The sequence below is a fragment of the Malania oleifera genome, chromosome 2 (genome assembly GCF_029873635.1).
Source record: "Malania oleifera isolate guangnan ecotype guangnan chromosome 2, ASM2987363v1, whole genome shotgun sequence".
Taxonomy (NCBI): domain Eukaryota; kingdom Viridiplantae; phylum Streptophyta; class Magnoliopsida; order Santalales; family Ximeniaceae; genus Malania; species Malania oleifera.
Window position 1 is genome coordinate 21,470,970 of NC_080418.1, and position 12,846 is coordinate 21,483,815.

A 12,846-nucleotide genomic window follows, 5' to 3' on the forward strand; every position below is an offset into this window, starting at 1 on the left:
GATTCGCTGACATGTTAGGCACTGCTCTACAAAATGAGCGATCTCTCTTTTCATGTTGGACCACCAGAAAGATTCCCTCAAATCCCGGTACATTTTCATACTACCAAGATGTATAGTGTAGAGTGAACAGTGTGCCTCTTCCAAAATGATCCGTTTAATCATGGCATCATTCGGTACACAAACTCTGCCGTGAAATCTCAATATCCCATTGTCAGAGATACCAAAATTCGGCTTCATCCCCTTCTGAACTCCTTCTCTAACCTCAACCAACTCCAGATCCTCCTTATACGCTACACGGATTCTCTCCTACAAAGTTGGTTGTACCACCAAGCTAGCAAGAATAGCCTGATGATTTTCTTCCACCACCTCCAAGCTCAACCTTTAAAGGTCCTTACAGATTTATTTTGGAACCTCCACTGTTGAGACTGACACACCAACAAACTTCTAACTTAGAGTATCAGCTACTACATTAGCCTTTTCAAGGTGATAGCTAATAATACAGTCATAGTCTTTTATCAACTAAATCCATCTGCGTTGTCTCATGTTTAGCTCTTTCTGGGTGAAAAAGTATTTGAAACTTTTATGGTCAGTAAAAATCTCACACCTTACACCGTACAAGTAATGCCTCCAAATTTTCAGTGCAAACACTACCGCTGCTAACTCCATATCTTGTGTCAGGTAGTTCTTCTCATACTCTTTCAGGTGATGAGAAGTGTAAGCAATTACTCTGCCATGCTACATTAGAACACAGCCAAGACCCTTTTTAGAGGCGTCACTATAAATAACAAATCTGATATCCCTAGATGGAATGGTGAGGACTAGAGCAGTAACCAATCGCCGTTTCAGCTCCTGGAAACTTAACTCACATTCATCAGTCCAATCGTACCTCATGTTCTTCCTTGTGAGTTGCGTCAAAGGACTTGCTAAACCGGAGAATCCTTATACAAAACGACGGTAGTAACCTGCAAAACCCAAAAAACTTCTGACCTCCTGAACATTCTTCGGTCTCGATCAATCCACTACTACTTCAATCTTACTCGGGTCCCCACTAATACACCTTCTTTGGACACCATGTGCCCTAGAAATGCAATATGTTCCAGCTAGAACTCGCACTTCTTTAGTTTAGCGTACAACATCTTATCCCTAAGCATTTGCAATACCATTCTCAAATGAACTTCATGCTCTGCAGCACTCCTAGAGTACACTAGGACATCGTCGATAAATACCACGATGAACTGGTCTAGATATTCGTGAAAGACCCTATTCATCAAATCCATAAATGTTGCAAGTGCATTAGTCAATCCAAAAGTCATAACCATAAATTCGAAATGGCCATACCGGGTTCAAAATGCAGTCATTAGGATGTCCTCAGCTTTCACCTTCAACTGGTGATACCTAGATCGTAAATCGATCTTAGAAAAGATCTGCGTGCCCTGAAACTGATCAAACAAATCATCGATCCTAGGTAGCAGATATTTATTCTTTATCATCACCTTATTCAGTTCTCTATAGTCGATGCACATTCTCATCGACCCATTATTCTTCTCCATAAATGATACTGATGCTCCCTAGGAAGAAACACTGGGTCAAATGTACCCCTTGTCTAGCAGCTTCTGAAGCTACTCTTTCAGCTCTCTTAGCTCAACCGGAACCATACGATACGGAGCTTTCAATATTGGAGCCGTACCTGGGGCTAACTCTATAGCAAATTCCACTTCACGGTCCGGAGGTAATCTTGACAAGTCCTCTAAAAACACGTCAGGGAACTCGCACACTACTGCAATCATCTCCAGATCCCGTTCTTCTACTGGTGTGTCTTTCAAAAACTCTAGATACCCCTGGTATCCCCCTAGGAGTAACTTCGTAGCTTGCAAGGTTGAAAGGATTTATGGTGCGGAATGCACACACGACCCTAAGAATTTAAATTCCTGCTCCCCTGGCAGTCTAAACAACACCTCCCTCTTGTGGCAGTTAATACTAGCATAACTGGACGACAACCAGTCCATCCCAAAGATGATATCAAAGCCAAGCATGTCATACACCACAAGGTCAACTTGTAGTATCCTCCCATGAATTTCAACCAGAAAATTACGGACAACATAGCTACATTCGACTACAGGCCCAGACGGCGTAGCCACTACCAGTTCATAGTTTAACAGTTGCACCTCTAATCCACACAAATTAAAAAGTCCTCTGGAAATAAAAGAATGCGTTGCCCCATAATCAAATAATATAACAGCTATATGAGAAAGCACGTAAATGATACCTGTGACAACATCGCAAGCGTTCTCTACATCAGCTGGAGTCAGAGAATACACCCTAACTTGGGCTGTACCCCTTTGCTGACCACCATGCTGTGCTTGAGTATTTCCCTTGTATGGTTGCTGCGAAGTTCCACTGTTTCCCCGCACACGACAGTCTCTCGACCGATGCCCTTGCCTACCACACTGCATACAATCCCCTGTAGTCAACCAACACTACCCAACATGTTTCCTACCAAAAAGAGAGCAGTTACGGTAAAATGCGGTATTCTGGGACGTACCACCACTATTCTTCTTCCAATTACCCTGCCTTGCCCCAGGCGAAGAACTAGGAGGCGCTGGCCTCTTCTTCGGGACTTGGAACTCCGCGTCCTCTAGCAAACACTCCTCTGCCACAGTGGCTTTATTAACCAACGTAGCAAAGTCTTGCAACTGCAAGATCGCTGTCTGCCTATAGATTTCTTTCCTCGGACCCCTATGAAACTTCCAGACCTTCTTCGCTTCATCCGGTATCACGAATGGAGCGAATCAGGACAGATCCTGGAATTTGGCAACGTACTGTTGCACCATCAGCGACTCCTACGTCAGGTTCATGAATTCCTCAATCTTCGCGTTTTTGACCATGGCAAAAAATACTGTTCAAAGAATAGCTCTTTGAACTGGGCCCACGTCAATGCTACTGGTATCTGTTGGTGCTCCTCCATATTATTTACAGACACCCACCATCTTGCAGGCTCCCCTGCCAACTTTTGGCAAAGGTTACCTTTTGCTTCTCTGTGTAGTTTAAAACATCCAGGATCTTCTCGATCTCTTGGATCCAATTCTTAGCACGAACTGGATCTACACTTCCCACGAAAACCGAGGGCTTCAACCTGGTGAACTGCTCAATGGAGCAACTCAAATCAGTCATAGGACAATCCTGTCCCCTATTCGTTCGCACCACCTCAACCATAAGTTGCTGTGCAAAGTCACGCAATACACTAGTAGAGTCACTACCAGCCTTATGGCCAGCACCCTCACTGCTACTACCTCCTACGTTGGCAATAATATCCCTGGATTTCATCTTGAAAACAATTACAAGAATCCATTAGAAAGAGTAATAGCCTAAGCATCAGCTAATACTATCATACTATAGACTCAGCCTTATAATTTCATATCCTCAATATTGATGCGCCCCAACTATTTACACCATCATTCTAACTCAGGTTCCACCCTTCCTCTTATAAACAAAACCGTCAATGGTTTGCCATGATTTTCTTAACCTTTCGACTGATCCAGAAAAACACAAAAGTCTATCAATGAATTTCCGTCTCCAAGTATACAAAGCAAAACCCAAGGTCTTATCCTTGTCCTATACTTTGGTATATTCTAGACTTCAAAACTAGCAACTCCTAAGTCCTGAACATATCCCTAACCAGACAACATGCATCAAAACACACTTTCGACTGGTTAAGGGCTCTGATACCAACTGTAACGACCCAGCCCTTTATACGGACCAGTACCGTTAACATAAATATATAATACCTGTACCTGATAAACATACATAGACAACCTGCCCTAAATAGGGACATACGAGTATAAATCATACATAATTATAATGTAAATGTTTCGGAAAAACGTAAACATTTATTGGGATTTCTACTAGACTTATACCAGAGTTTACTTGTTGAGTTCATAAAAACTGACTTCATACCTAACACATATCCAATACTTACAATCTCCAAAAGGTACTTCAACTAGGTTTATTACATCATCATAACACTTACGTAGACTATACCCAAAAGCAACCTCCTGAGTCCCTCTAGCTACTAGAACCGACGTCCTGATGGACTTGAAAACAAAGGTTAGATACGGGGTGAGACACTTCTCAATAAGGTGGGAAGTATTACAACAGTGTGTGACTGCATATGCTTATTTTAATCAAATTCAATATATACAACGACCATTTTTCAATCTGGTGGTGCAACAGGTGTAGTAACGTAAATACGATATATATATTTTTTCCACAAAAGCCTTTAAAGCATGTATATGAATATTAGAATAACGACCAACTTGGTATGACATAATTACACTTATTTACCCCATGGCACGGGTTGTGCACTGATGACTCTAACATGCCCTGTTTGTGCAGACATTGCCGAGTATCTATTCTATAGTCTGACTGCCTCCCCTGGTCTATTATTTCACCAGTGATTACAAACTTCTGCAAGCCAACTATCTTATGTACCCACACTGATTCACATGTGTGATTGCACTGTACTTACCAGAGCATCTAGGAGTATTTTCAACCCCCGCACTGAAGTATATTTCAACTCCATTCACTGAAGTATATTTCAACTCCCTTGGTAGCAAGCTGTGTTTCCACTTATCATATATACAATTTATAATGAAAACATAATAACCTGTGCAATTCTAGTATTTTCACAAACTCATTCAATCACTTCGGGTATAAACCGGCAGACACACTCTCGGTTTACCCTTTTTACATATATAGCACGGTATGCAACCAACACTTGTTTTCCACATTTTCAATACAACAAGATGGAACTCCAGTTCCCACAAACTCATACAAATATTATAAAAGATTCACACATTTCCATTTCAACCATATGTCACACGCGTTTAATCAAAAGTCTTTTATATGATTTAAAATTCAATAAACATCATTTAAATGGAAAATAAAGGATTCAAGCATCTCCTACTATAGTATTAATGTAATAAAGTGGTTTTTGTAAAGTTTAGAGATCATACGTCAAAATCCTCGTTTTTCCCAAAAATCATAAAATTGTAAAACCGACATTTCTACCCGGTGGAATTTAGCAAACAAACAGTTAAATCATACATATAAGCATAAACTAACTTTTTAGTGGATTAGTTTTATAAAAATACTGTTATAAACAAATTTCCCTTACCTTAAACCTGAAAATGAAAACACGTACGGAATGGTTCAAACCGACAACCCGGCATCCTCAAAACCTAAAAACCACAGAACATAATTTCTCTAAAATCTAGGCTACTATATAACTGCTTAATAAAAAACGGAATCAGATCCTTACCTCAATTTTTGGGGAAAACTCGAAAATCTCCGAAACGATAATCCGATTTGCTATATTTGTAGAGTTTCCTCCCCTGATCCACGCAGAAACCTCCATTTTTAGAAACAGACATCGAATGGTGAAGAATCGTAGAGAGAGGGAGAGAGGAAGTTTGCTGGTTTAGAGAGAGAGAGAGAGAGAGAGAGAGAGAGCTTTTGGGAGAAACTTAGCCTTTAAGCAACCACAATGGATATTTAAAGGGCTTTTGACTGAGTCAAACTCGTCGACAAGGCAGCATCTTCATTAACGAATCCGCCACACAACTCATCGATGAAGCCATTCCTATGTCGACAAACCTTATTTGGATATTTCTCTAACCCGCTCGGTATTTCCTCGTTGACGGCGCTCTAAATTTCGTCGACAAGGCACTGAAGGGACTTCGTCGACGAACTTACTGCCTTTGTCGATGAACCCTGTAGAAATTCCCCCTTTCTTTTGTTCGTTACTTATTCATTCCTCATTTACAGGTTCGGGTCTCTACAAAATGAATGGGCAAGGAATGGACATTGAATGAGCATGAGCTGAGCTTGAGATGGGAAATATAAGATGGGGATGGGGGTACATGTGGGGAAAATGGGAGTGCTTGCCAACACTCCCATTTAATTAATTTTTAATTAATTTAATTAATTAATTATTTATTTATTTTTTGAAATCATTATTATTATTTATTATTGTTATCATTGTTATTATTTTTAAATTGTTTTTTAGTTATTTTTTTTATGAAAAAAGAATTAAGTTCAAAGTTCAAAAATTCATGTGGGTCCCACACAACTTCGAGACCCAAGTGAGCTTTACGTAACTCCAATAGTCCTCACATGATTTTATGGACCCTACACTGTTTCAGGACTCATGTGAATCCCACATAACTTTGGGGCTCATGTGGGCCCCACACTGTCTTGTGGGCCCTACATAAGATACCTATATTATTATTATTATTATTATTATATCATATATTTCTACAAATTATGTCCGTCAAAATATTATTTTATGTATTTGTACTTATTTATGTGTACAAACAGTGTTTACCTTATTTATCCTATTAAATTTCATTTTAACCATATCGACCTCCAGGGAGTGGCTAAGCAACAATGGTCTCTGAGTACTCGCTAAGATAAGGTCTTTCTTAGGTATCAAACATGGAATCAAGGATCCTAACAGAAAGCACCTTCGTATCAAATGACTATTTTTATTATTTTATTATTGTTCTACTTTAATGGTATATACATTTTTGGGGTCATTGCATATGGTCCCCGGATCACACGAACGGTTTTATAATTTCTTTTTTATCATCCCATCGCCAAAAGAGAATACAAAGAACACAAAAGGAATTCTCTGCACATTCCGTGTTGATCTGGAAGGCCATCAGCATGACTCAACATATCTTAGAATGCTATGGATTCATGTGCGCTTCCACATTCAATTTAATATTCTTGATGATTTGACATGACTAATTCTGGCATGATGATGGTTCTCATTAATTAAAGAAATACTCTTTAAGTTTTTATAAGGACATCTTAGAATTTCACCTATAAAAAAAAAAAAAAGAAGGATAGGATGCATGTTTTAATGCAAAAATTTGATGAGAAACAATACATTCAGAGACAGAGACAAGAATACAATGTAGGAAAAAGAGTTGAATGGATAGGTAAATTGGTAAAATAAATGAATCATAGGTTAATATAAATCGTCTGAAAGGTAACTTGAGCGTGACTTTTTTTTTTGTGATTTGAGCTCGCAATTTATGTACCAAGTATTTCTTCTAGTAAAAGAATTAGTATGATTAATTTCCTACCTAAATCCCTAATTCAAAAGTAAAACTCCTCTTAATTGATTATCAAGCCCACTATTAACCTAGAAAGGCAATTATCATGTTCACATATGTGCAAGGCTTTAATGATATTATTGAACCCTCTCAAGTTGAGGGTTTTTAGTGGACAAAGATTATAATAAATCGAATAAAATTGATGAGTCACGATAGCATATTGAAACATGAATAGTAAGAACAATAATAAGAACTTTGGAAAAATCTAGTAACTTGAGATTGAAAGCACTCCTTGAATAGATAATAATAATGATAAAAATAATAGAAACAATCTTGGAAATCCTAACTTCAAATTGTAACCCTTCATAAATTGCATAATTATGTAACATAAGAAGAATATGAACTAACTAATGGAAAAGTCAAGAAAATTTTATTAAATCATTCATGTCAATATGAATTCAAGAAGAGACTTATTCAAGAAAATTGACAAATTCCTTGAATCATTTAAAAAGAATGCCACCAAGATGCTGATTACTTAACAAATTTTGATTCCAAGAGTAAATATGATTCCACACTTAAAAAACCACGTTCTATTGGACTCCATATGGATGAAAAACCTATTAATATATTGCTAAATTAAAGCGAAAAATTTCACAAACATATTAGTTTTATAAATTTATGGCATGATAAAATTACATAGCCTAATCTTTTATTGTAAACCTATAATTTTGTTAATAAAAACTAAATATTTTCAAAATATTTGAAGTAAGAATATGCAGTATGTAGGAGAATTTACAAGAGAAATTTCTTAGACTGATTAAGGCTTTGAAGTTAAGATAGCAGGTTTTCGAGTTGATTTCATACTCCAGAGGTAGTGTGTCAATGCAAAATTTTATATGTTCTCGAAAGAAAAATTATCATTAAAATTTTTATATTAAATTATTCAAAGACAATTAATTAAAAAGCCATAGCTTGAATCCGAAAACATTCTTAATTAGTTTAATTTTTAAAGGAATAAAAAAGAAAAAGGCAAAACCTAGTCCGCCCTATGCACGTGAAGTAGGGTGTGTCATGGGTTCGCCTAAGGTCAACTCTCTAGCCCACCATAAAAAGACAAAAAAAAAAAAAAAAAAAAATCGGCATGAAGCATAAAAACATATAAGTTAAAAATATTTTTTAATTCTTTACATGTTGGAAAAATTAAAGTAAATAACAACAACAAAAATTGGAGAAAAGTTATATTTGAATCACACCATAAATATGAAGAGAAATGAAAACCCTAATTAATTCATTTTACACTAAATATGAAGAGAAATGAAAACCCAAATAAATCCGGCTTTATTGTTACACTTATATGTGCGATAAGTATTGTAATAACTTAACTTGATTAGTGGTTATGAATTTATCATTTTATGGGCTAATTCATTTTAATTAAAATTAGGAGGAGATTGACACATATTTAGAAAATAAATAAAATATTCTCTTAAGTGTTTTAGTAATAAAATTAAATGTAGGCACACCATTTAATGAATGTTTATAAATAAATTTCATTTATAAATAATTAATTTAACCAATGCATTAGTACTATCTAATAATTAATAAGTAAGCATAAAGCCCTTTTAAATTGTAATTATGACCCTTACCAACACCTCAATACTTGTGTTCTTTCTTTAATAATTGTAACTACTTAAGTTTCCTTTTCCTCTACTTTCTTTATTTTATTGATAAATTATCCTATCATTATCTAAACTTTTCTTAAATTACACTTTATTTCCTATGTTTTATTTCAAAGTTCTAATAGTTTGATGTTTATACAGTCAATTTCATCCAATTTGAAACTAATGTATATAGGAAGCTTTATAAAACAAACTATTCCACTTTTACCTTCAAAATCATTAAATTATACTTTACTTCCTAAGTTTACTTATAAGTTTTGTAGTTTCATCTTTAAATTTTCAATTTCACCTTAAATAGGAATTTGAAACTAACATGAATATGAAATTTTATAAATCATATTGTCACACTTTTGTCCTCAAATAGTAAAATGTAATTTAGTGATACTTTAGGGGCTTAAGAGCTAATTTGTCCCCCTTTTTTTTTTCTTCTTCTTTATCAAAAGCTAAAATTTTAACATCTTAATTAGAGAGGTAGATGTGATTTTATCATAATGCTTTTTATCATTAGATTGCAATTTACTTCCTAAGTTTTAACTTACAAGTTCTAATAGTTTGTTTTTTAAATTTTCAATTTTACCTCGAATAGGAATTTGTAACTAATGTAAATGTAAAACTTTATAAGTCAAACTATCGTACTTTTATCATCAAGAAGTGAAATGTAATTTAGTAACACTTTGGGTACTTTAAAAGTAATTTGCACATTCTTTTTTCTTTTTTCTTAATCAAAAATCAAAATTCGAACACTTTTACCATTTGTGTGATTCTTACCATAATGTTTTTTGTCATTAAATTACAGCTTACTTTAGAAGTTTTTACTTATGAGTTATAAAAGTTTGATTTTAAAATTTTTAATTTCACCTTGAATATTAAACTGTTAGGTTATAGGGCAAAAATGTATATCAAGCTTTAACACTCACCCACACGTGCAGCCCAACAGTACGTGTAGAGATAAATACACAATAAGTTTTTAAATACCACAAATATATGCGGACGACAAGACCATAACCCAAGACCTCCTGGTAACCAACTCAGATAATATGTTAGATTATCACTTTATCTAAAAACTTAAACTGTTAGGTTGTGAGTCAACAATGTATATTAAGCTTTAACAGTAACATAAACATGAAACTTTATAAATCAAACTATTGCACTTTTAAGTTCAAGAAATGAAAACTATAATTTAGTGATACTTTACGCACTGCACTACGAAGGTAATTTGCACATTTTTTTTCTTTTTTCCTTGCCAAAAGTCAAAGTTTTAACACTTTTATCATAGAAGTAGATGTGATTCTTACCATAATGTTTTTTATTATTAAATTACAGTTTACTCCCTAAATTTTTACTTATAAGTTTAATAGTTTGATCTTTAAATTTTCAATTTCACCCTAAAAAATATCAATTTGAAACTAATGTAAATATAAAACTTTATAAATCAAACAATTGCACTTTTACTTTAGGGGTTTGGAAGATAATTTGCATTTTTTTTAAAAAATTAAATCGAAAGTAAAATATTTAGCACACTGTGATCACAAAGTTAGAAGTGACTTTTGCCATAATGCTTTTAAAATCAAACTAGTCAGTTGCCTAGTTCACACGCCAACGAGTCTTACTAGTTCGTCGAGTAAAATTATTTTAAATATTTATGTACATATAATATCTAATTTTTATATTATCTTAATTATAAAATATACATATACCAAATATAATACAAAAAAATTAAATAAAAACATAAAAATATTTCAAAGCAAAAACATATGCAAATCAATCAAGTTTTTTTTGTTTTTTTTAAATACAACTAGTTTTGAACGGTTTTTGCAAAAGAGGGCATAAATCTCATTATAGTCCAATTTTCGAAATATTAAATTGAAATTTTAAATTGCGTGTTCAAATTTAATTTGTTTTGTTTTTGGCCTATGAGGAGAAGCACCAACAAAGAGGGCAAAATGGGGACGCGAGAAGGACCGTAGGAAAGGAATCTTTGACCACAATAAACTCAAAAAATAAATATACCGTTTTGGGCATGAATTAACTATGAATTTCTTTATATATATATATATATATATATTTGAGCAAAGTATTATTAACACTCTAAAAAATATCATTAATATCATATATTTAAGATTTTTAAATATTAATGATAATTTGACCCATTTACTTTAAGATCAAAATGAGAGCGTAGATTTTTTGTTTTGTGGTGAAAACCGAAGGGGTAAAAATGTCGATGTTTGAAAAATAATAATATTTTAAGTATCAATAATATTTTGTAATGCATCAATGCCATTTTAACATATAAATTTAGCATTTGAAAAAGAAAACACTAGTTTACACTATTTTTTTTTTATCACCCGAGATTCTAACTGAAAAGATTCTTTCGGATTCTCTCAAGTGGCACTAAATTTGGAAAGGACGTGACCCATTTGCTTTTACTCTATAATTTAAAAATTAAAAAAAAGGGGTAAATTCTTTGTTTTTTTTTGTTTTTGTTTTAAAAAGGACGGCACCTCTCTTTATTTGTTGATAAACCTTCACTTTTGACGGAGGAATACCGTGATTACAAGATAATTGGTAAAAATGGTAAAAATTAGAGTGGTAAAAATGGCATTTTGTATATGAAAAAAAACATTGATTGGAGTAGGAATAGTATTTTTTGAAGTATCAATGTCACTTTAATATATGAATTTAGCACTAAAAAATATCATTAATTTAGACGTTTTTTTTTTTTTTTGTCACAGAAAATTCTAACTTGAAAGATTCCTTCGGACCCTCCGAAGCAGCACAAAATCTGGAGAGAATGTGACTCATTTACTTTTGCTTTATAATTTAAAAGAAAAAAAAAACAGATGCTAATTCTTCGTAGTTTTGTGAAAAAGTGGTAAAAATATCATTTAATATATGAGAAAAAGTAATTTTTGAGTACCAATAATATCTTTTTGAAATATTAACGTCATCTTAATATATACATTTAGCACTTAAAAAATCAATAATTAACACTTTTTCTTATCACCACGAATTCTAAACTAAAAGATTCTTTCGAATCCTCTCAAACAATACCAAATCAAAAGAGAAGGTGTCCATCCCCACAACTAGTTTTTGATAAATCAAGAATTACTTTTTGTGTGAAACCGAACTTAAGACCGCCCATTACCAGAAAATCTTATAGTCACCGATGTCTATTTAATTAATGTGAGTTTTTTTTTTTAAAATAAATTAAATAACAAACTTACTTTCAAGCAAAAAATAATAATTTTTTTTCTGAAATTCATATATATAAATTTTTTTAAATTTATGATATGTATAAAGGAAACATAATTAATCTCCAACATGAAAAGAAATTTAAACCCTGCAAATAAAATGTAGAGCCAAGAGACAAAATAATGGCGAGGGGGGCTGTAATTAGAACCCTCAAAATGACACAATTGAAGAAAAAGCTTATTTTGGGTTAGACAAAAACCCACCCCCACAATCATATGATCCAATAATTGCCCCTAAATCCAATTTACTACTTTGGACATTATTGCGTATGAGTCTTGCAAAATGGATCATTTATCACACTAGTTCTATTATTTTTCTTGCATTAATTACATTGGGTGATTATTGTAATATAGTAAATATAGTTGTGAGTGTATTCTATTCTTTTTTTTTTTTAAATTCTAAAAATAGATTTATTGTTTTTTATTATTTATATTTTTTAAAAAATATACGCGTTAGTTAGGTAGTTTAATAGATAAAAAAAAAAAAAAATACATAAACTTCTTTTAAGGTTTCAAAAATTTTAAAAATTCTTTAAATGTTTAATTTCTAAAATACTTATATTATTATCTTTCTTATTTTTAATGGTTTTTTACGGGTAGGAACAATTATATAAATATTTCGAGAATTTGAAAAGCAAAGTAAGAAATAATTATAAAATGAAAATCCCTTTTGTTGTAAAATATGTATATTATACATGTGCATGACTATCTTGAGAATATGTTATAACTTTTGGTTTATCCACATAATGATTTATTGTGGAATTGACCATTGGGATGCCAATATAATCTTTACCTATATGA

At 33.2% G+C, this 12,846-nt stretch overlaps 1 protein-coding gene across 1 annotated transcript in view; it reads right to left on the reverse strand.

Annotated features, from left to right (window-relative positions):
* Positions 1 to 1,619: 1,619 nt before the first annotated feature.
* LOC131148081 (uncharacterized) overlaps positions 1,620 to 12,846 on the reverse strand; it is a 54,159-nt gene continuing 42,932 nt past the window's right edge. Inside the window, exons 2-6 of the mRNA XM_058097817.1 lie at positions 2,985 to 3,324; positions 2,567 to 2,761; positions 2,267 to 2,461; positions 1,956 to 2,167; positions 1,620 to 1,838 (exon numbers count right to left, since the gene is read on the reverse strand). Of these exons, the coding sequence (XP_057953800.1) occupies positions 1,620 to 1,838; positions 1,956 to 2,167; positions 2,267 to 2,461; positions 2,567 to 2,761; positions 2,985 to 3,324 (1,161 nt within the window). The remainder of the gene's footprint in view (positions 1,839 to 1,955; positions 2,168 to 2,266; positions 2,462 to 2,566; positions 2,762 to 2,984; positions 3,325 to 12,846) is intronic.